Consider the following 20,633-nt stretch of genomic DNA (forward strand, 5'->3'; position numbering starts at 1 on the left):
GCGCGACAGGGCGTCGGTCTTGCATGCAGTGCTCGCCCGCGTCTTCGCGCATCTCGCGCGGCGTGTCTCGAGCGAGCATCTCGATGTGCTGTACACGCTGGTCGCATTGCTGGAGAGTGTCGAGACACCCGCCGAAGTGCTGCGCTGGGTCCAATTCCTTGCGTCGCCCGCGGCGCTTTTGGAACGGGCAGAGACGACAGCGGTCGTGGCTGAGCACGGCCGACGCGCCTCCGACGCGCGGGGACCAAGCGCCTCGATGGGGCATGTCCATCGCCTCCGTCGCCTTCGCAGCACGGTCGATATGCTCGACCATAAGGCGCCCACCAACTCGTCGCGCAGTCTCCAAGGTATATCGCTCCCGCAGCTGCTGCCTACCGCGATGCCAACATTGGCAACGTCTGGTTTTCTCTCGCAGGACATGTACGACGGCCTCGTGTTCTTGGAAGCACACGTGCATGCGTTGCGGGGCCTGAGCGACGCGATTCGCGCCGACCCGATACCGTGGCGACAGACTCTCGCGACCGCACTCCAAGGCGAGAGCCGCGTGCTGTTGTGGCCAGCTCCGTGGGCATCGCGCTTGGCACCGCCCCTTGTGTCGCTTCTGTGCATCAAGTGCATTTGTCCCGAGCTCATGACGCTTGCGTTGGCCAATTTGAAAGACAGCGCGCTCCAGAACTTACTTCCCGGCGGCCTCGTCCTGCGCGACACCATGTGCACGCCGTACGTCGTTCTCGTCGCACCCAACGACACCCCGCTGCCCAAGCACGTGCCTGAACTCGAATTGAACCTGACGTCACGGATCGCGTTTCAAGCTCGCACCGCCGCCGAGACGCTCGCAGCGGCCCTCGCCAGCGTACGAGCACAGACTGCAAGCGATCGACTTGCTTAATATTCTGGGCATGGGTATGTAGGAATCCAGTCTTGTCGTGCAAATCAGCTGTGCAAGCGACGCTGCCGCGCTCCTCGAGATCGTCCAGGCGCACACGCTTCAACGGCCTCTCTTCCTTCTCGTCGACGCGCTGCTCTTGCCCGAGCTGCCACGCACGCTACTGTACCAGTCGCAGCTCGTGCGCCTGCCCATTGCGCCCATGGTGGACGCGGACGCACCGAGGGCTCGGTCGCCGATGCACGAATCGCACTTGCAACACTCGGCGGCAGAGGCGCTCGCCCGCAAGATGCCGCGGCTCCACGACTGCGCTGTCGAGAAAAGCGAGGCGCTCGCCGTTGGGTGGACGCAGTTTGTGGCCCGGCAGTACCACCTCGACGAGGCCGTCGCCACGCTGCAGCAGCTGTGCGAGATGGGAGTCAATGACGCCGCCGACGTGGCCTCCGCGATCCAAGACGGTGTCTACGGCGCGGATATGACAGCGCGGGATAGCACCGATGCGAGTGTCCTTCTCACCGACCCGCCGCCGCCACCGCGAGGGCTCAGCATGTATTTACGGAATGCGACGTACGCGCGGCAGTCGCAGAGCCTGCAGCAGCACCTGCTGCACGTTGTCGCATCGCCCGAGAGCGCGCCGCCGTCGTCGTCGCTGGCGATGGTCAAGGCCATGCTAACGACGTTCTGCGACGGTTCCAGGAGATTGCAATGCCAACGCGGTCGACCAAGCCCGTCGCCGGACACCGCGGCGTCGCGGAGGCCGCCCTGGACGCGGTATTCCACCGCCTCAAAGCCGACAGCTCCGCTTTCTACCACCTCCTCTTGACGTTTCTCTCGAGCGCCACCGAGTCGGCGCTGCCGTACCTCGACCTCCACGTGCTGCCGCCGTCGTGGCTTGGCCTGCCAGAGACAACGCGCCTCTCGCCCGTGCGCCTCCACGCTCTGGTCGCGCAGCTTGACCGGCGCTGCGACTACCTGCACTTTCTGGGTCATCCCTCGGCGCAATCCGTCGACGTGGGCTTGACGCTGCACCTCCACGACGTCCTCAGCCACATACGACTCGTGTACGCCGATGCACTCGGCGGCTGCGTGTCGTCCCTGCGCCTCGCCCTGCGCGCGTGCTGCCCAAAGGACGACAGCGTCGGCGGCATCGCGCAAGACGCCGCGCAGCATCCGTGCGGCCTGGTCGTCGACGGCCTCTGGCTGTTTTACGGAACAGGCTTCGCGAAGCTGCCGACCGCCCGCCTCGTGTGGGAGCGGACCACGTCCGAGAGCCAAAGTCGCCAGCTTGAACTTGCATTCTACAGGCTCTGGCTCCTCCGGCACGTCGGTGAGGCCCCGTGGGGCGATCCGCGCGTCTTTTCATGCATTCAGGACGGCGTGGACGTGTCGTCGAGCGACTGCAATGCGCTCTTTGGCGACGACGTTGACGTCGCCTTGGTCGTCGCCTATGGCACGCTGCTGGCACCGGCGCTGCCCGAGCTCCCGGACGTGGTCACGCTGCAGCAGCCAAGTCGTCGGAGATAATGATACGCATAGCAATATATTGGGTCGCGGGTTAGTGGCCACACCTTGGATGCGATTACCGGCCGTACTTTTGGAACTCCCACTCGCGGTTGTCGAGCGGGCAGACCTGTCGCGTCTTGAGCCAGCGGCTAATGCAGTGGAAGTGGAAGGCGTGGTTGCACACGCCCCACGCGACCGTGCACTCCTCGCTCGTCGCCGAGGCCTGGTTGGCCTGGCACTCGATGCAAAGGTCCATGATGTGGTTGCGGCAGATGGCGCAGTTGTCGACGACGATGTCCCAGCTCCAGAGCGCGACCGCGTTCCACTTCTTGATCTCAAAGCGCTTCGGCTCGTCCACGTCCGCCGCCTTCTTCTCTTCTTCCATCGCCGCCGTTCGAAAATACCAAGTCTGTGAGGGTTTGTTGGCCGCGCTCGCTATCCGGATTCCGGATACCGCACAGACCACATCGCCAGGATGGACGGACGATCGCTCTGTGTAGGCCGCGTCCATGCGAGGGGATCGTCGATACGAGAGACGAGGGAAGCCTCTTGTCTGGCGCCCAGCGCCGCTGGTACCATAGGACCCCTTGACGCCAATCGGCCGCCATATCTTGCGTATGGCCAATCGCTCGCGTGGAAACCCCGCCTTTTGAATCTTTTTATCCAATCCAATTCGATCTTTCGTTTCAAGCCACTCGGTGAGTGTTGGTGATCGCGTGGGAGGGGGGGCACCGTCGGATAGCATTGCTCTCACAGTCTTCTCGTTGGGCTGTACAAGTATACTATTGAATGCTGGCAGAATGGGAGTGGATCTTCTCGGTAACCTTGGCGCATTTCGCTGTTGGCGCATTTCGCTGTTGTGCCAAGCTCGTCTTCGCCCATCGTGAGTTCGCAGTCTGCAATGAGCCCCCACTTCAGCTGATGGAGTATGGATGTGGTGGAGGCAATACAAGACCTTAAATGTGCACATCAACGCGCTGCGTCGGCTTCCTCTTGCCCAAGAAGCAAGCATAATGTGCCATTTTGTGTTTCCATGGATATCCTCGTTGCGGTCCTAGTCTCGGATTGGCCGAGCGGCTTTCGGCGAGCCAATCACATGGCTTGACGCCAAGATCGCGAGACCACGTTTCCCTCGCAAATGGCCACCAGGTTTTCATCCAAGGCAAGTGTATAGACTGCGCGAAGCAATGCAATATTGGTGTGTGTTGGCGTTCTGCAGCTGTCGCCAATGGGTGTATATCCTTGCGCAACCTTCTTTCAGACTGAGACGAGGTCATTTACGCCTATTTTACCCTACCGGATCGAGGCCGGTGCGGCTTTTTCAGGAAACGAAAGGACAGCGCGATGGCCACCAAGAAGGTACACGACCTCGAGACGCATGGCGCCATCGGTCTCATCTGTCGCAGCAGGTGCGCATGCGTAAGCACAAGTTCCCGGCCAAGCTACAGCGCACCGTGAAGCCGCCGTCCGAGGCCCCCTTCATGACGCCGTGCTCCAGAACCGGACCGCGGCCAGGCGCCGCCCTCATCCGAGGGGCGTTATCGAAGGAAGCCTACGCAGGTCCGCCACATCCTCTACTAGGGTCTTTTATCACTCACGAACTATGATTAGTGCTCTCCGAGGCATATGCAGACGATGGCCCTGGTGTCGAGCCTGACGTAGTCCTCGACGTCGGGGACGACGATGGTGACCTCATCCAACCGTACGACGATCCACTCGACGCCCCCAGCGACGACGAGGAAGCGGCGATGGCCATCGATGCTGCTCACGCCGATCGAGAAGCGAGCGCCGCTTCCTCGTGTCACGCGATCAAGGAGCAGCGTCGGCTCGCGGCTTTCGCTGCGTATTTGTACCCAAGCGTGCGCGCCCTGTGCGCCTTTACAAACCCCGTGCATGACGACCGCTTATGCGCTATCGACAGCTGCGGCTCCCCGGCCGCAGCAATCTGCACGACTTGCCACGCCACGCACAACGCCGCACACTTGTGCGCGCGTCACGCGGACGTCCACGATACGCAATCCCTTGGACACAAGATTGTCCGGGACGCTACGAAGACAACCATCAAGAACTACCAGTGCTGCGAAGAGGACGCCGCCTCGACCTACGTTGTACGGCTGCATACCTTCGACACGGACGCCGACAAGATCTTCGTCAAGACATGCGCCAACCACCACATCGGCCCGGTTCTTATTGGAATTGGATTTATGCCTGATAACATGGATCAACCCAGTACGTCTATCCAATTGTGTTTGGTATGCTCTAACGATTCTGTCAGGCCACGCATTCTCCATGAACATTGTCGCCACTGCCGCCAAGATGCGCGCATGTGGTGCGCCTTACCAAACGAGCTTCGAGGGCTTCTATGGGATTGGGGTCAAGTCCGCGTTCTACAAGCCGTTTGTCGACGCAACGAGACACATTGTTGCACTACAACAACACGTGCACCACCAAGACCTCGTCGGCGACCTTGTCGGACCAAGCACCAACCCAACCGTCACGAAGACGCGCTGCGGTGCGTGCGAAGGAGGTGATGGGCCTGCTCTCGGACCGAGAATTATTGTACGTAATGCATTTTAGCACTTGGCGCTCAACTGTTGCGCCAATAGACGATTGACGGCTTTGCCTCGGCAAAAAAAATGGCGTCCGCGCATGGCGGCGGCGGCAATCACGGCAACTACTCGTGGACGAGCTCCTACTTTGTGCCGCTCAAGAGCGATGGAAGCGTCCGTGTGGCGCGAAGTCAAGGCGGGTGCAGCGCAAACACCGTTGCGGGTGAAAACAGCGCCAAGCAAGGCCTGCACGACGTCAACATGGTGGTTCACGCCGGCTGCAGACATGAGATGGTTCACGCCATCGTTGGTACGTTGCTGTTAATTTATGGCTTATCTTTGCCAACTGCTTTGATATAGATGTCCCGTTCGGCGAAAGGCTCGTGTGCGCTGATACGCTAGTGGAAGCTAGCCAAAAGCGTGATGTCGAACGCCCTCTATGGCTCGGATACGACGTAATTTGCAAATACATGGCTTACTGTCGGGTATGGCACCAACATAGGTTTATATAGAACGCTTATTTAATACGTTTGCTAGGTGAATGACCTCGATGGGCCTGAGCTTGGCTTTCTTCCCGCCTTCCATGCGTATTCGCACGACACCCGCTGCCAGACGCAATTCAGTCCGCGTGCTATTATGGGCACTGGAACCACTCTTGATGGCGAGGGCCACGAGCGCACGAACAGCGTTTTATCTCGGAGCATCGCGTCTACCCGGTTCGAGACGGCAGGCAATCGTCAGCAAGACATTGCGTGGCTTCTCGAGTACAACAACCGCAAGAAGGAAGAAAATTTTATTCCAAACGCTCGACAGGCAGCGAGCGCGGTATTTGTCAGGCTCCACGACACGTACACGACTTTGAACGGACAGGTTGGCAGGTTTGTGCGTTGTCACAAAGAATGGTTCTTACTGAAATATGTCTACAGCTACGTGTCAAACGTCGTGTACAACAATACTCTGCGCAAGGACGCTCTCAAGAGCATTGCACTGTCCAAGGGAAGAAACCCGCCGGAGTCCGCTCTTCGAGCAGACATCGCGACAGATATTCGCGCCATTGTCAACCTCGAACGCCTGTTGAAGTCAAAGATCGGCACAACGAAGGCATCGAAGATGCGTAAGCGCGTGAAGACACTGCGCAGCAAGGTCGACGGCAAGATTGGCCTCGTGCAAGGTATGATTCCTTATGCTATTGCGTCGTCATGGGATTAACTGATAATAGGGTTGACATATGAGAAGGCCCGCGGCCAACTTATAATGCGCAACAACAATGACACTGCGATGTACTGGCGATACGTCGAGGATCTCTACCACCTCCAGAACGGACTACGAAACTGGATCGACTACTACCAAGGCAGGCAGCAGAAGCTCACGAACGTACTGCATGTCGTCGTCGATCGCTTCAGTTGCTGGCAAGGCGACGGGCCGTGTCTACAGCGAGCTCTTCTAGCCTCCAAGGAAATATGTATCGAGCGAGTGGCCGCAGCCGAAGAATTGTTGCGAGCTCACGCTGGGCGCATCTGCAACAGCTTCGTCCTCGGTACCCACTTGGCCGAAGTTGACGATGCTGTGAAGACTGGAGTCCTTAGCAACCAGCACAACATTTAACGATGCGTAATACATGATATATTCAATCAATTCATTCGGTATATCGGTCTGCGGAAGCCTCAGCGTTGTTGTTATTGCGCTGCTACTAAAGAACCTCTGGTAGCACTCACGGCACCTCCACCACTTGGTGGCATCCGAAATGCGTCGAGTCCGCCTTGAAGCCAATGCCTCAGCTGGGGCATCGCCAATCCCGCTGACATTTGAACTTCGCACCAAGAAGTAAGCGCGCAGTCGCCATCGCCCAACCAATTGTGTAATCCCGTGTAGGTTCTACAAGGCATCCTACAAAAAGGGTGGGTTCAACCTGTTCATGAAGGAGAAACGTAGCGATTTTCAAAGTACGATTCTCTTTCACATCTCGAACGCTGAATTCATGACAATCCAACTAGAGCTTCGAGTGGTCGATCCAACAGCGACCTATATCGGGCAGCGATACGCCTCGGAGTGGAAGGCGATGTCTGACGAGGCAAAGCTAGCGTATTCACAGAAGGCATCGCAACTGGCGCCGGCGCCTCCTCGAAAGCTTTCGAAAACCGAGATCCAAAAGCAAAAGGACGAGGCCTACCAGAGGCCTACAAGAAGGTCCGGATTGGGATGAAGGAGCTTTACAGCCTTGGTATCCAGACGATAACGTATCACTACGACGTGACAACCGACTGTGGCGGCTGGGTTCATCAAGGTACAAAAACTGCAGGCAGGGAATTGTTTACAACGCGTTGTCTGTTGTAGGAGACGAAGCGCTACGAGTTATTGAGACGATTGACGGGTTTAGGGGCGCCTGCCCCTTCCATCTGTTCCCGACCTTTGCTGGCGAATCTGAAATGGAGGCCAGACGTGGGTAGTAGTGGATGAAATAATCAGATAAATAGACGCTCGAGGATTCACACAGTTAAAATGGGCCGAACGTAGTGGGAATTGTGCTCACAAGAGCTCATCTTGTTAAAACTCTTTACTTAAATTTGTAGATTTGCGCATAGATAACGACCTGCACGAGCAAGGCGTCATTCGCGTTGCTCGCGGTAGAGTGCGTACTGACGTGAGTTCATTGTTGTCAATTGTCAATTGGATTGAAGGACTTTACTGGGTATCTATCTCCTACAGTACTCATGCTTTGAGAAAAAACCGGCTGCAAATGGCCGCCACGCACCGAGCATTGCCGAACACGATCGACCGTGCGTCACCTGACCACCACAAATCAATTGAGAAGGATGTACTCGGAGCTTCTAGCGGCGGTCACCGTCGGCCTTCTCGGCGCTGTCACGCTCACCTACAAGCGCACGCACTCGCCGCCGTTGTGCGCGGCCATTGCCTGCGCCTGTGGGCAGGTCCAAGGCCGCGTGGATGCGCCGGCCGCGACGCGCTTGGTATGCTACTGCACCGACTGCAACGCCTTTGCCACCAAAGTGTCCAAGACGAACGCGCCACCGCTGGACGCGAGCGGAGGCACCGACATCCTTCAGCTCTTCCCGGCCGACCTTACTTTCAGCCGCGGCGCCGAGCACCTCACGGTGGGCATTTTGTCGCCTGAAACAGCAACCCTCCGCGTCTTTGCGTCGTGCTGCGGTACGCCCATGTACAACACGATGCAAGGAGCTGCCTTTGCGGGTCTTCTCGCGTCGGTGCTCCAAGACAAGTCGCTCGTGCTGCCGCCAATCCAATTTCGCATCTTTGCACGGTCAGCGACAGGACCGGTTCCGGACGCGCCGGTGGCCGCGAAGGCGGTCTCGGTGCGCTTTGTTGTGAACTTTATCGTGCGCTCGGCCGTGTACCGCGGCCGCGCGTCGCCCGCGCCGGTGGCGTTGACACCCCGCGTTCTCTTGTGAGCAGTGGATAGATCATGATAAGCTTTGTCAAGACACCTTTTCCGTGTATGCCAGAGCCCTTCCTACACGTTTGTAGTATTCTGGACTCTATCTTGTTAATAGAGGTACGTGATTGTGAGCTAGGGCTGCGTCGAACGCATCGGTACTGGACAACGTGGAGCATCTGCTATTAAGATCTACTAGTATAAGATCTACTAGTATAGCTCTAAGATCTATGCATGTACTTGTAGCTACCCCGTGGTCGGAAACACTGCGATGCGATAAAACACGGTGTCCAAGTCGTGGAACATGTTTCGAAAAGAATTGGTGGAAAAGTACAAACAACCAAAATGAAAAGCACCAAGTGGAAGCGAATGCGGCAGACGAGCTTACCACTGGTTGCGCGCCACGAGCTCGTTCCAACCAGCAAGATCGTAGTACGTGCGGCCTCGCAGCGCGGGCGTCGTCTCGAGCGTCGTGTGCAGCCACGTCATCTCATCGTCCGAGAGCGCGTCGTTCGACCAGAGCGTGAGCCCATGCGTCGAGTTGGTGTAGACGCGCTCGAGTGCGGGCCAGCTGCGGCGCACGAGCGACGCTTTGATGGGCAGCGTGGCGCTGGCATTCACGCCTTGCAATAGCTGCAGCATCTCGTCCACCATGGCCGAAGTGTACTCGACGCTCGCAGCCGACGTTGTCCAGCCGACACTGAGCTTGTCGGTATGGCAGGCAGTGGCTTGCGCGACGAACTGCGCTGCATCAAAGCTGGGTGCTGGAGCCTCGCTGCCGCGTAAGATGTCGGCGTTGAGCCAAATGCGGCGGCGCAAACTCGCGGGCGCGGCCGTGAGGTTGCTGAGCGCCGCCTCGAACGCAGCGCGGGTCTTGAAATCGAGCTTGACGATGCAATTCGAGGCCGACGCGCGCGCCAAGAACATCTCGAACGTCAAGTCGCTCGTGTTGGCCGGCGGATGGGCCATGATGAGCACGTTCTCGGGGCTCAACTGCACGTCGGCCTCGAGGGCGAGCCCTCTCGCGAGCGCGTCTGTGAGCTGCGCCTGCGAGTTGACGGCGTGGGCCCAGTGCACGCGCATGGGGTCGGCGCTGCTGGAAGACATTCTCGGCGATACAAAGTAGGCGTCCGTGGTCACGTACAGGAGCGCGAAGATCGACGTGCTCAAGAGAAGAGCGATGCACCACGCGAGCGCTGGGCGCCGCATGCAGGACTCGCGTATCCGTAGCGCTTTTTAGCCGGTTCAAAAAGATTACGGAAAAGATGGATCCCTTCTTCATATATATATCGTGGAGTAGGTAGGGCACGCATTGGCATTGGGTGGTGGAGTCTATCATACTGTAAAATCACGCAATCTGTGCAACGTACATGCGACTCCTGTGCACTCACGTGCATCGTTTTCAGTGCCAGCGATCTCCGCGTGCCGAAATTCCGTCATAAAAACGGTAATTTCGCTTGACCCATGAGTATTTTATCCGGATGACACGCACTCACAATCCGCACAGGCGCAATGACCGCCAACTGGGACGCTGTCGACGACCTCCACCCGACCGTCTTCGCCTACGCTGGCGGGCTCACGCAGTGGCTCAACGGTACCCTGAAGCTAGATGGCTCGGAGGACAATGACGTTGCCTCGGAGCTCTGGGCCGACGCCTTTCGCCTCGACTGGCCCGGCGACCTCGCGACGTTGCCGAGAGCCTACCTCGGTCCGCAGCGCTTTCGCTTGATCCGGTCCAAGGACATGTACAAGCGCGTGATGCAAGTCTTGTACCACGGCGAAGAGATCCAAGGAGGACTCTTTACACACGACGTCGTCTTCTACGCAGATGCGTCCTACGCTCCGTACCGGGACGACTCGGTCCTGGTCGCCGAGATCATGGCTGCGCCCATGGAGAACGTCTGGCTGGACAAACTTGCGTCGCTGCTCGAAACCCCAAAGGCCCTCGCGACGGCGGCGGCGCTCGGCGGTCACACGCGTCTCCTCGAGTACCTCGTGCGCGAGAAAGGCGTCAACCTCGCCGAAATGGTGCGTCTGCACCGCCCCGTCATCGGCTTCGTCATGGATATGGTCGCGTATTACGGTCATCTCGAGACGCTTCGGCTGCTTCACGAGGCCGGATCCACCGGGTGCTCCGTCGCGGCCATGGACAACGCCGCGTCCAACGGCTTTCTCGATATCGTGCGCTGGTTGCATGCGCACCGAGTCGAAGGCTGCTCGGCTGCAGCGCTTAACGGCGCCATCAACAACGGACACGTCGAAATCGTTGCGTTTCTGCGGCAGCACTACCCGGAGCTCGATGTTTCTTCCGATGCAATGGACGAAGCGGCTGGTTCAGGTCGTCTCGACGTCGTGCGGTACCTTCATGAACAGTGCCATGCGCCATGCACGACCAAGAGCTTGGATGCTGCAGCGTACCATGGATACCTAGACATTGTGCAGTACCTTCATACGCACCGTCACGAAGGCTGCACGACGGAAGCGATGGATGGTGCTGCCTGCAACGGATACTTGGAGGTCATCGAGTTTCTCGACGCTTACCGCTCCGAGGGCTGCACCACCTTTGCGTTCGACACGGCCGCGCGCAACAACCACATGGCCATCCTCCAGTTCTTATCGGCGTCGCGCACCGAAGGAGGCACGACCAAGGCCATGGACCGTGCCGCGCACCGAGGCCACTTTGACGTTGTGCGCTTCCTCCACGACCACCGACCGGAAGGCTGCACGACGCGCGCCATCGACTGGGCGGCCGCGGCGGGGCACTTGGCGATTGTCGAGTTCCTCATGGAGAATCGGCGCGAGGGCTTTACGTACCGAGGCATGTTTTGGGCGGCGCGGGATGGTCATTTGGACGTCCTCGCCTACCTCTTGGCGCACGACAGCGCGAAGAAGGCAGCGCGTGCGGTCCAGCGAGCGCTCGACGACAGGAGCGAAAGTGTGTTTGTCAACCTAAAGGCAGCGCAGTACCCCGGCACCACAACGGTCGACATGGCTGCGATCGAGTGGGACGACGAGGTTGATGGGTGCTTCGCCTTCAACGACGAGGAACCAGAAGAAGATGGCGAAGAGTGCTACTACGACTGGGATTCGGACAACTCGACGGAAGGCTGCATGTTTTGGTAGTCGATAGAATGCAATTTGAATGATCGGCTCGTACCAATGGGCTCGTTGTTAACACCCAGTGGCTCAATGACCGCCCGCACATCGGCAACATCCAAGTCATTCCAGCGTTGTGGGCCGACGTCTTTCGCCTCGACTGGCTCGGCGACCTCACGTCCTTGCCCCAAACGCTTCAAGGCGACGGTAGGATCTCGAAACAGGTTCTAGCTGTGCAACCCTGTGTGTCCTACGAGGGTCAAGAGGACTCAAGATCAGACACAAAAGACCGTGTGCTTTGCTAGCAAGCTTGACGCATGAGCCCATGTCAGCATTTGACATCCTTGTCGGTTGACGACAGCTCCCGTGGATCGCAGCTGGGGGCAGCGGATTGGCTAAAAAATGAGCCAATCGGATGAAAGCATTGTTGGCGTGTTCTTCAGAATCTTTTGAGCGATGGACATTGCGCTGGACGAGGACGATGGGACGCGGGACGTGCTGGAAGAGCCGCTTCTCGACGAGGACCAGCGGCGCCATACGAGCCTCCGCGGGCGAGTACATGTACACCAAGATGAACTACTTCGGCGGCTGCACCAGGACTGGGTTCGCGTCTCGCCACCGACCAAGCCGTCGCCGAGCCATGGCATGTACCCGCCGCCCCACTGTGCTGCCCGCCGCAGGTCCCGCCTTCTTCTTGCAAACGTTTTACCATGCTGCGTGTAGTCTTTGCGCGAGGCGACGCCAAAGAAGGCTTCCAGACGGTCCACGAGACGCCGCCTGATCGCTACCAGAGCGGCTGGTCAACGGTCTTCTCGATCTGGAACACGATGATCGGGTCGACGCTCGTCGCGCTACCGTACGGCTTCTCGTGCAGCGGTCTCTCGATTGTATTGTGTGCGACAGCAGCTCATGCCTGCACGTAGGTATCGTCCTTGGCATTGGCATCGTCCTTCTCATGGGCGTCATCTGCTGCCACACGTGCAACCTCGTCGTCACCTACGGCAAGGTACGATCATGTCCATCTCGTTCAATCGAGGATGCTATGCAAGCAGGACTTTAGCGATTTTGGCGACCTCACGCTGTACCATTTCGGGCGGCGCGCGCAGCTCGTTGCGATGACAGTCTCGTTGCTCGTGCTCGTCGGCGCATGTATTGCGTACCACGTGCTCATGAAGCAGTGCACGTACGCGGTCGTTTCTGCGCTCTTGCATTGGTCGGGGCGATCGGAGCTCGCGGTGCACTGGACGCCGTCTGCCGCGGCCTTGTTTGTGCTCCTTCTCTTCCCCGTGACGAATCTCAAGCACTTTTCGACGCTCGTGTTTCTCAACTCGCTCGGCATTCCATTCGTGCTGTTTACGATCGTGTTTATCGTCTACCAAGGCGTCGACACCATTGCGACGGGTCGCATCGACGACGATATTGTCTTCGGCGGCAAGTCGACCTTTGGCGTCCTTGGCGGTATCGTGACGCTTTCGTTCTTCATCCACAATGCGATCCAGCCCATCGTGCGGCACTGTGACCCGTCGCAGCGTCAGGTATGCTGACCACAGACAACGTCATCTCTCGTTTCATGTAGCGCCACGTCACGACGGCGTACACGCTCGTGGGCCTGAGCTACACGGCGGTCGGTGCACTCGGGTACATTGGGTTTCCCCATGGCCATATTCGCCAGAACTTTCTCGACGCCTTCCCCACCACGTACGTCGCGCGTCACGTGCCGTCGTCATCATCGTTGGTGTTAGCGATGCGTTTGCTTTCAGCGCGCGGGCGTCGCTCTTACTGCAGCTCGCGACCGTGTACCCGCTCGTGCTCCTCATCGTGCGCACGCAGCTCTTCCACTTGGTCTTGCACACGTCGTGGCCAGGGCGTGTGCCTGTGCTGTGTCTCAACGTCCTCGTCATGACAATCACGACGCTCTTCGCCATCTACTACCCAAATGTCGGCGACGTCTTGCGCTTTACGGGCGCAATTGGCGGCTTTGTCCTCATCTTTGGCGTGCCGATTGGCATCCACTTGAACGCACGCGTCGCCAAGCGTCACTTGACGAGGCGATCGCTTGTCGTCTACGGCGCCATGGGCTGGATCGGCCTCGGGCTCCTCGTGCTGCAGTTTGTGCCGATGCAGCAATAAGAAAGAATACCTTGCTACCAATAAGAATGGATTGTCTGACGTTTGATGTTGTCTTGAAGTGTATGGGATCACGCACCGATCTTGTCTGCGATCCCAAGGTCCAAGGTCCGATGCTCCCAGTTTGCCGTTTGCGTTTGATTGGCTAAATGTGCACGCACGAGCCGGTGGTTCGAGCGGGACGAACTGAAGCTTGGCTGATCATCAGGAGCCACGATGGTTCAAGGAGGCCCAAGGTGGAAAGAGACGCTTGCCTGTTGAAACCCACCATGGTTGTCAAATGCAACCCTAGTCGCGGTTGAAGCCGCCATCGATCCGGATAGCGACGAAGTGCGATAGAGTAGTACACGATAGACGAACGTCATTTCAGATTGAGAGAACAAAGCGGAGCCACGAAGAAGAAGAGAACGATCGACGACAACCCGGCCGCGCGATGGCGCGGCCTCGTCGGTCGACATGAAGAGAAGAGACGGTCTCGGTAGCGAGCACCCGCAGCGCGAGCTCGACAGAAGGCTCAACCACGTCTAGCAGGACACCCTGCGCTGGCGCCAGGTAGCGTCAAACGGCGCGGCTCGCCATCTCCCATGACAGCCTGTTTTTAGGCCTACCCGATCGAGCCGTTCTCGCCACCCGCGTCGACGCGCATGTTTGCGTTGGAGGTTCGCCTTCTGTGTGTTTGGTTGCCATCTTAAATTGTTTGTTTTAGGTCGTCGCCAACGTCTTTTGTCAGCTTTGACACGCTCGTGCCGCTTGCGACAGCCCCAGAGGTTGGCTTTCTCAAATCTGTCGCCGTCACCTCAGAATGGCTTGTTTTAGGTCGTCGCGCCGGCGTGGCTCTTTACAGAGCACGAGATCGACAGCGAGGGCGTCAAAGCCCCCTCCCAGCGTTTTTGAATGGCGGGGCTGGGGGGTACGTTTATCTGATCGACCCCGAAACCTCGCGGGTGGTCAAGGACGAGCGCTACCCAATGCACTTGGTCCTCAGCCTGCGCCAAGAGCTTGGCCAATTTGTGGGCGGGCTGTTGCCGCAAGCGAACCAAGCGCTGGCGATGATCACTCTCCTTAATGCACAGTTTGTGCATCACTTAACTCTACAACAGATAATACCGACTTTTGTCTGTCATTCTTTGTTTTACATCGCTACAAGCTACATCGCTACACCACTGGAAGAGATCCAACTCCGAGACCAACACATGCTAGTACATACATCCAATGCAAATGCATCGCTTTACAAACTGGACGAGCCATCGTGTGTGGTCCAGAATCACCGACCTTTTGCGATTTCCATCTCTCAAACCTAGTCCTCGTCTTGCTTCTGAACGACCTTGAGGAATACGAGAACGCCCAGTCGCCAGTTCGAGAGAACGCGTTGCGCAAACATGCTCGATGACAAGGGCTTCTTTGAATTTTCGCGCCTTTTCATGTCAGTCGCATCACAAGTATTCAAAGCAGAAAGATGCGAATGATCGATGGACGTCGCACCATCGAGCGTGATTCATTCACCTCATCCCATGGATGACGCACGGCACTATGGATGACCAGATAACGACCATCGACACACAGCGTAGGATTGAAGATAACTCAATCAAATTGGCACCATTTCCGAATCCAACCTAACCCTACCCTAATCCCAGAAAGTTGCGGCATCGGTTGCTGACTTCCATTTGCCTTTACAGCGTAAAAGACGACTTGTCGTTTTTACCATCGAGCTAAACTAGCTTTCTACATGTCATTTCCAATTCATCGAGCGAGCGACCAAGCACCATGACTCTCTACAGCGCAACGTACCACCAGGACAAGGAGGCCCGTCGCGTGGCGGCTTTGGAAGCCCAACTCCGCATCTCGCACCCGTTCCGCCGGCCTACCAGCACCAAGTCGGTGGCCAAGACGACAGCCAAGCCAGCTGCACGCTCTACCACTGCCCCTGCGGTGCGCTCGGCGCCTCGCGCTAGCAACACGCCGATCGCGCGTCCTGCATCGGATTGCGCGCGCGACCACAAGGTCGAGATCGAACGTCTGCAAGCCGAGCACCAAGCTGCTTTGGCTGCCATGACTGAAAAGCTGCATGCTGCCCACGACCACGTGCTCGAGCTTGCGCACCGCGTTCTTCGGCGCGACGACACGATCACGGCGCTTCGTGAAAAGCTTGAGCGCCGCGTTGCGCGCAAGGAGGCCGAAGTGCAGCACATCAAGATGCACTTGGTCGACGCCAACACCGTCATCGCCGAGAACAAGACGACGATTTCGGAGCTCCACGAGCAACTCATCAAGACCGAGACGGTCCTCGCCGACACGGTCGCTCAAAAGGACAACACGATATATCATGCAGCTCTCGGCGCAAGTGACGAGCCTGGAGGCCCACGCAGCAGCGACCTCCAACGACGGAGAAGCTGCATGCTGCCCACGACCACGTGCTGGAGCTTGCGCACCGCGTCCTTCGGCGCGACGACACGATCACGGCGCTTCGTGAAAAAGCTCGAGCGTCGCGTTGCACGCAAGGAGGCCGAAGTTCAGCACATCAAAAATGCACTTGGTCGACGCCAACACCGTCATCGCCGAGAACAAGACCACGATCTCGGAGCTCCACGAACAACTCATCAAGACCGAGACGGTCCTCGCCGACACGGTAGCTCAAAAGGACAACACGATCGCGCAGCTCTCGGCGCAAGTCGCAGCAGCGACCTCCAACGACGCGCTGGACGCCGCCAACGAGCGCGCGATCCAGCTCGCATATCGCGTCCTTCGGCGCGACGACACGATCACTGCCTTGCGGGAGAAGATGGAGCGCCGCCTTGCCGCAAGGAGGCCCAGATGCAGCACACCAAAATGCACTTGGTCGACGCCAACGCCACCATTGCCAAGGACAAGAGTACGATCACGCAGCTCAGTACGTGGGTCAAGAGCCTCGAGACCCAGATTCACGCAGCCATCGCCTCCAACGACACGCTATTAGCGACTCTGCACCAGCCAACTCGAGTTTCTTTGTGGTCGAATGGACCGCCGCACTCGACGGACGACTTGGATTCGCTCGCATCGTCCGAGATGGAGCCGCTTGCAGAGCCATCGCCTTCCCATCCCATCAACCGCGCCCGGCAACTCGTCGACGCCTCTTCCAACGCCAACAGCAAGGACGCTGCGACGTGCCAGACCCATTGGATGTTCAACTAGTACTAGGAAATAAGATCTAATATAACACGAAAAATCAAATAAATCATCTACAAATGGCCGAGATAAAGTTCAAAAGTCTACGACGACCCGAGTGTCGTCTACGCGAGAACCCGCGCTCGTGTCTCTCTGTGACACGCGACCTACAGTATCAAGATATCGACCTTTCCATCGTGTTCGACTCCAATTCTATTTCGGGCGATGCGCAGAGTATGGCGACGCCACGTACGACGACGACGACAGTCGAGAGCGCCGAAGCCAATGGCGTCGCAGCGCTGTGTGCTGACGCGCGGGCGCTGGCTGTCAAGGGAGTTCTCAAGGCCAAGGCCGGCGACAACCTCAGCGCCATCGCGCTCTTCGAAGCCAGCATCGATGTACACCACCCGACTCCATTCTCTTCCTCGTGTCAAGCGAGCACGCGTAGATGGAGCCCGACAGCTGGATCGTGTGGAAGCACTTGGCCATGGCGCAGTTTGATCTCTGGCACTACACGGCGACGCTGCCGCCGACGCCCGACGCCATCGCCTTTCTCGAGCGCCACAAGACGTCGTCGCGCGATGCGGCCAATGTCTTCTTGCAGGTACCTCCATGCCGACAATGACCTAGCGATGGCCAAGGGTGATATGGCACAGCGGGCGTACGACACCTTTATCGTTGCGATGGAGTACGCAGAGAACAAGACACACCCGGCGCTGCTCCTCCGGCTCGGGTTTCTATACGTCGAGTTCCGTGCGTACGAAGGCGCGCTCACAGTGTGTACACTCCTCCTCGAGACGTGCCGCGAGTACACACACAAACCCAGCGCCATCTTCCTCACAGCTGCCGTCGCATCCATGCTGCAGCACCCGCTCCAGAGCAGCGAGTATTTTTCCCACATCCTCGAAACACCGCCGTATGCACTCGCGTCGTACCAGCTGCACCTGATTGCAGGCACGTCGTGTCCATGCCAAAATCGTGTTTCGAACCCCGATGCTAGGCATGCAATGCGATAAGGACGCTGGCAACACCGAGGCCCACGAGCGCGCGCGTATCCTGTATGAAGCTGGCTACCAGCGCCTCTTGCGCGACTCTGACGACGACATCCGGGATGCTTCGCTGCCCGCGTCGGCCGCCACCGCCCTTTCGCTCTACCGGACGTCGCGCAAAACCGAGGCGGAGCGTCTCCAGCTCTGGATTGCCGACGCGGCTCTGTGGGAGGAGCTCGCTTCCGATGCATTTGCCGCCAACCACGCGACAGTGGCCGCGAGCGCGCTCGAGTACGCGATCGCGCGCGGCGGTGGCACCGCGCCGGCCATCTTGCTCGTGCTCGGTCGCGTTCACATTCGACTTGGCAACGCTGCGGTCGCGCAAGCGGCGCTGGAGCGTGCTTTGTACATGGAGTACTACACGTCGCCCGCGATCCGGTACTTTCTCGGCCTCGTGAGCCCGGCGTGGGCTTCGTACCTTGCCGCCGAGACGCGCGGTGCGACGCAGCTCGAGCGGCTCTACCGGGGCCACTGCGGACGCCGATATGCCGCCGCCTGCCGGGTACTTTTGGATGGCACCGTACCCACATTCGATCTGACGCGCCTGTATCTAGCACGCGCGCAGCCAGCGCTGGCAGCGGAAATGGTGTGTGCTTACGCTCTTCCATGGCAAGTGCCGCGCCGCCGCTCTCGCCGTCGCCGAGCGCAAGGCGCGCGAGCTCGCACGCGAGGCGGCCGCGAGAGATGCCATGCACGCCAACGACGTCTACCTCCTCTTGCAGCGGTGGAATGCAGCGGCGAGGCGCATCCAGAGCTTGCTTCACATCCAACGAGCAAAAAACGTCCGAGCGCAGCGGCGCGAATGGGTCGCCCAGCACCGCCGGCTGCTCGAGCGCGTGCTCCGCCATGGCAACGAGCGCTGGGTGCAAGCATGCTTTGCGGCCTGCGTCGCCTTTCTGCAGCTCACGCGCCATGAGAAGGCCGCTGCTGTCCTCGTGTTGCAGAGCAACGTACGGCGCTGGCTCGCGCGCCGTCGGTTTCTCGCGGCCAAGGCCAAGGAAGCCACCCACCGACGCCTCCTATCGCTCTTTCTCGGGCAGCGCAGCGCGCAGCGCCGCCAAGCAACGTTTTTCGCGTGGTACACGCTGCACACGCATGTGCGCGCATCGAAGCAAGCGAGTGCGCTTCGTCTCCAGAGCTGGTGGCGCGGGCGCCGGGCGCTCTGGGAGTTCCGACACGCGATGGCCCACCGACGGCGCGTGCTCAACCACGTCGAGGCCATGGTCCTCGGGCGTCACGCCCACTGGCGCCTGCAGTGTTTCCGGCACTGGACAACGTACGTCGCTCAGCGCATGGTCCTCAAGCACCAATGCGCAACGCGCATCCAGCGGCGCGTACGCGGTCTTTTAAGTCGCAAGCGCATGCGCAGGCTCCGCGGTCGGCACGTCTACTGCGAGCGCATGGTGGCGCACATGCAGCGCCAACGGGCGTCGCGTCTCCTCGAGCGTGTACTTCACATGTGGCTCCTCTACCTCGAGTTGCGGGCGCGGGAGAAAGATCTGGCCGCGATCTCGATCCAGCGCTGTGTCCGCGGCCACCAGACGCGCCGCCAGTACCGGGGCGAGCGCGAGTACCACCAGATCTACTACCCGCATGTGCTTTCGACGCTACCGCTGGTCATGGTGCCGCTGCGGCTTGTCTTTTTCGCGTGGAAGACCGCCCGCCGGTACCGAAGCGAGGTCCAAGCGCGCGCGGCCCACTGCATTCAACGCGCGTACCGCCACTGCTTGCACCAACGGCGCGGTCGGCAGCTGCGGCATCGCCTTCAGCGACAGCACGCGATGCTTCTCTCGCTCCAGCGCACGTTCTATGGCATCGCCAAGCAATTCTTTGACGTCTTGCGAGGGCTGCGAGAAGCCACAAGGGGAAAGCGCAATGCGGCGGCTGTGGTGCTGCAGCGGTCGCTCCGCGGCTGGCTCGCGCGGCGCGTCGTCAAGCGCATGGCCGCACAGCACACGGCGTCGCGATCGCTCATGCTACGCGTCGTGAACCACCGGTCGCGGCAGTGGAAGGAGCGCGTTCTGACCAACTGGAAGACGCTCGTGGCAGCGATTCGGGACAGAAAGTGCGCGGCCGTCGTGCGCATCCAGCGACGGTACAGAGCGCTGATCGCCATGCGCCGCGCCCGCATCGTCATGGACAAGAAGGCGCGGCAACTGCGGCTGCTCGCGCAGGCGACCACCAAGCCCATTGCGCGCTGCTTTCAGCAGTGGGCATCGATTCTCATTGCCAACGCTGTCGACGCGCTCCAGTCGCTCGCCGCGTCGCCGCTCCAGCGCATGAAGGAGCTCGAGCGCTCGCAAACGTCAACGACGATGCCATCGCAACGCGAGGTCGGTTCTTCTGACATTGGCACTCTTTTGACGTTGAGATTGAGATGCATGTCGAAATTGAGAGTAGTCGAACGCGGTCCCGACCATGCTTTTCTTCCACGTCCTGACCCGCGTGCGCAACACGGGGCTCTGCCAATTGCCGCCAGCGTACGAAGCTTCTAGGACGCGACTAGCTCGATACGATTTGCGTGTTGTAGACACGGCTTTGACGTCACGCAGCTCCGCCAGCTCTTTAGCCTCGCAACGTCCGTCATCTCGGACGGTGGTCCTGCCCTGTGCGTCATCGTCTATCCGCACTGTACGTCGTCATAGCGTCGTAGGCAGCTGTCGACGGGCCAAGCGATCGTCGATGCGATCTACCTCTCGAGCGCGAGTCCCGTGACCAAGCTCATTCTGTACAACCACGCGCCGCTCGACCTCGTCAAGCTCAGCCGGTGCCTCTCCTTCCCGACGCACCACATACAGTCGCTCGTGCTTGGCGGCACCAAACTCTCGGCGCGCCACGTGACCAGCGTTGGCGCTCGCCTTGCTGCCGGG

General features: G+C 59.2%; 9 protein-coding genes across 9 annotated transcripts in view; 7 read left to right on the forward strand and 2 right to left on the reverse strand.

Annotated features, from left to right (window-relative positions):
- The window catches only part of SPRG_21042 (hypothetical protein), a gene marked incomplete at both ends in the record, with an annotated part of 12,923 nt that extends 10,513 nt beyond the window's left edge, over nucleotides 1-2,410 (forward strand). The window contains 3 exons of the mRNA XM_012350617.1: nucleotides 10-853; nucleotides 912-1,544; nucleotides 1,583-2,410. Of these exons, the coding sequence (XP_012206007.1) occupies nucleotides 10-853; nucleotides 912-1,544; nucleotides 1,583-2,410 (2,305 nt within the window). The remainder of the gene's footprint in view (nucleotides 1-9; nucleotides 854-911; nucleotides 1,545-1,582) is intronic.
- Nucleotides 2,411-2,465: 55 nt separating this feature from the next.
- SPRG_11654 (hypothetical protein) lies at nucleotides 2,466-2,774 on the reverse strand (the record flags this gene model as incomplete). Its single annotated transcript, XM_012350601.1, has 1 exon — nucleotides 2,466-2,774. The coding sequence occupies one exon, from the start codon at nucleotides 2,772-2,774 to the stop codon at nucleotides 2,466-2,468; it is 309 nt and encodes a 102-aa protein (XP_012205991.1).
- Nucleotides 2,775-3,705: 931 nt separating this feature from the next.
- Nucleotides 3,706-6,385, forward strand: SPRG_11655 (hypothetical protein; the record flags this gene model as incomplete). Its single annotated transcript, XM_012350602.1, has 9 exons — nucleotides 3,706-3,748; nucleotides 3,796-3,949; nucleotides 4,001-4,259; nucleotides 4,311-4,618; nucleotides 4,665-4,948; nucleotides 4,996-5,205; nucleotides 6,058-6,109; nucleotides 6,158-6,312; nucleotides 6,353-6,385. The coding sequence occupies exons 1-9, from the start codon at nucleotides 3,734-3,736 to the stop codon at nucleotides 6,383-6,385; spliced, it is 1,470 nt and encodes a 489-aa protein (XP_012205992.1). The 5' UTR covers nucleotides 3,706-3,733.
- A 1,366-nt stretch (nucleotides 6,386-7,751) lies between these two features.
- On the forward strand, nucleotides 7,752-8,366 carry SPRG_11656 (hypothetical protein; the record flags this gene model as incomplete). Its single annotated transcript, XM_012350603.1, has 2 exons — nucleotides 7,752-8,106; nucleotides 8,137-8,366. The coding sequence occupies 2 exons, from the start codon at nucleotides 7,752-7,754 to the stop codon at nucleotides 8,364-8,366; spliced, it is 585 nt and encodes a 194-aa protein (XP_012205993.1).
- Nucleotides 8,367-8,644: 278 nt separating this feature from the next.
- Nucleotides 8,645-9,579, reverse strand: SPRG_11657 (hypothetical protein). Its single transcript, XM_012350604.1, has one exon. The coding sequence runs from the start codon at nucleotides 9,557-9,559 to the stop codon at nucleotides 8,735-8,737; it is 825 nt and encodes a 274-aa protein (XP_012205994.1). The 5' UTR covers nucleotides 9,560-9,579; the 3' UTR covers nucleotides 8,645-8,734.
- A 283-nt stretch (nucleotides 9,580-9,862) lies between these two features.
- On the forward strand, nucleotides 9,863-11,473 carry SPRG_11658 (hypothetical protein; the record flags this gene model as incomplete). The annotated part of the gene is made up of 1 exon (XM_012350605.1): nucleotides 9,863-11,473. One exon carries the CDS (start codon nucleotides 9,863-9,865, stop codon nucleotides 11,471-11,473), a length of 1,611 nt encoding a protein of 536 aa, XP_012205995.1.
- Nucleotides 11,474-11,902: 429 nt separating this feature from the next.
- On the forward strand, nucleotides 11,903-13,576 carry SPRG_11659 (hypothetical protein; the record flags this gene model as incomplete). The annotated part of the gene is made up of 7 exons (XM_012350606.1): nucleotides 11,903-12,001; nucleotides 12,044-12,110; nucleotides 12,170-12,322; nucleotides 12,370-12,452; nucleotides 12,499-12,981; nucleotides 13,023-13,144; nucleotides 13,189-13,576. 7 exons carry the CDS (start codon nucleotides 11,903-11,905, stop codon nucleotides 13,574-13,576), a joined length of 1,395 nt encoding a protein of 464 aa, XP_012205996.1.
- A 503-nt stretch (nucleotides 13,577-14,079) lies between these two features.
- SPRG_21043 (hypothetical protein) lies at nucleotides 14,080-14,639 on the forward strand (the record flags this gene model as incomplete). The annotated part of the gene is made up of 4 exons (XM_012350618.1): nucleotides 14,080-14,125; nucleotides 14,176-14,232; nucleotides 14,280-14,340; nucleotides 14,390-14,639. Coding segments are annotated over 4 exons (414 nt in total), but the record flags the coding sequence as incomplete, so codon positions are not given.
- Nucleotides 14,640-16,950: 2,311 nt separating this feature from the next.
- SPRG_21044 (hypothetical protein) overlaps nucleotides 16,951-20,633 on the forward strand; it is a gene marked incomplete at both ends in the record, with an annotated part of 3,899 nt that continues 216 nt past the window's right edge. The window contains 8 exons of the mRNA XM_012350619.1: nucleotides 16,951-17,112; nucleotides 17,163-17,318; nucleotides 17,371-17,677; nucleotides 17,715-18,265; nucleotides 18,318-20,096; nucleotides 20,164-20,243; nucleotides 20,294-20,371; nucleotides 20,417-20,609. Coding sequence (XP_012206009.1) covers nucleotides 16,951-17,112; nucleotides 17,163-17,318; nucleotides 17,371-17,677; nucleotides 17,715-18,265; nucleotides 18,318-20,096; nucleotides 20,164-20,243; nucleotides 20,294-20,371; nucleotides 20,417-20,609 — 3,306 coding nt within the window. The remainder of the gene's footprint in view (nucleotides 17,113-17,162; nucleotides 17,319-17,370; nucleotides 17,678-17,714; nucleotides 18,266-18,317; nucleotides 20,097-20,163; nucleotides 20,244-20,293; nucleotides 20,372-20,416; nucleotides 20,610-20,633) is intronic.

The sequence above is a fragment of the Saprolegnia parasitica genome (genome assembly GCF_000151545.1).
Source record: "Saprolegnia parasitica CBS 223.65 unplaced genomic scaffold supercont2.67, whole genome shotgun sequence".
In the NCBI taxonomy this organism is placed as follows: Eukaryota; Oomycota; class Saprolegniomycetes; order Saprolegniales; family Saprolegniaceae; genus Saprolegnia; species Saprolegnia parasitica.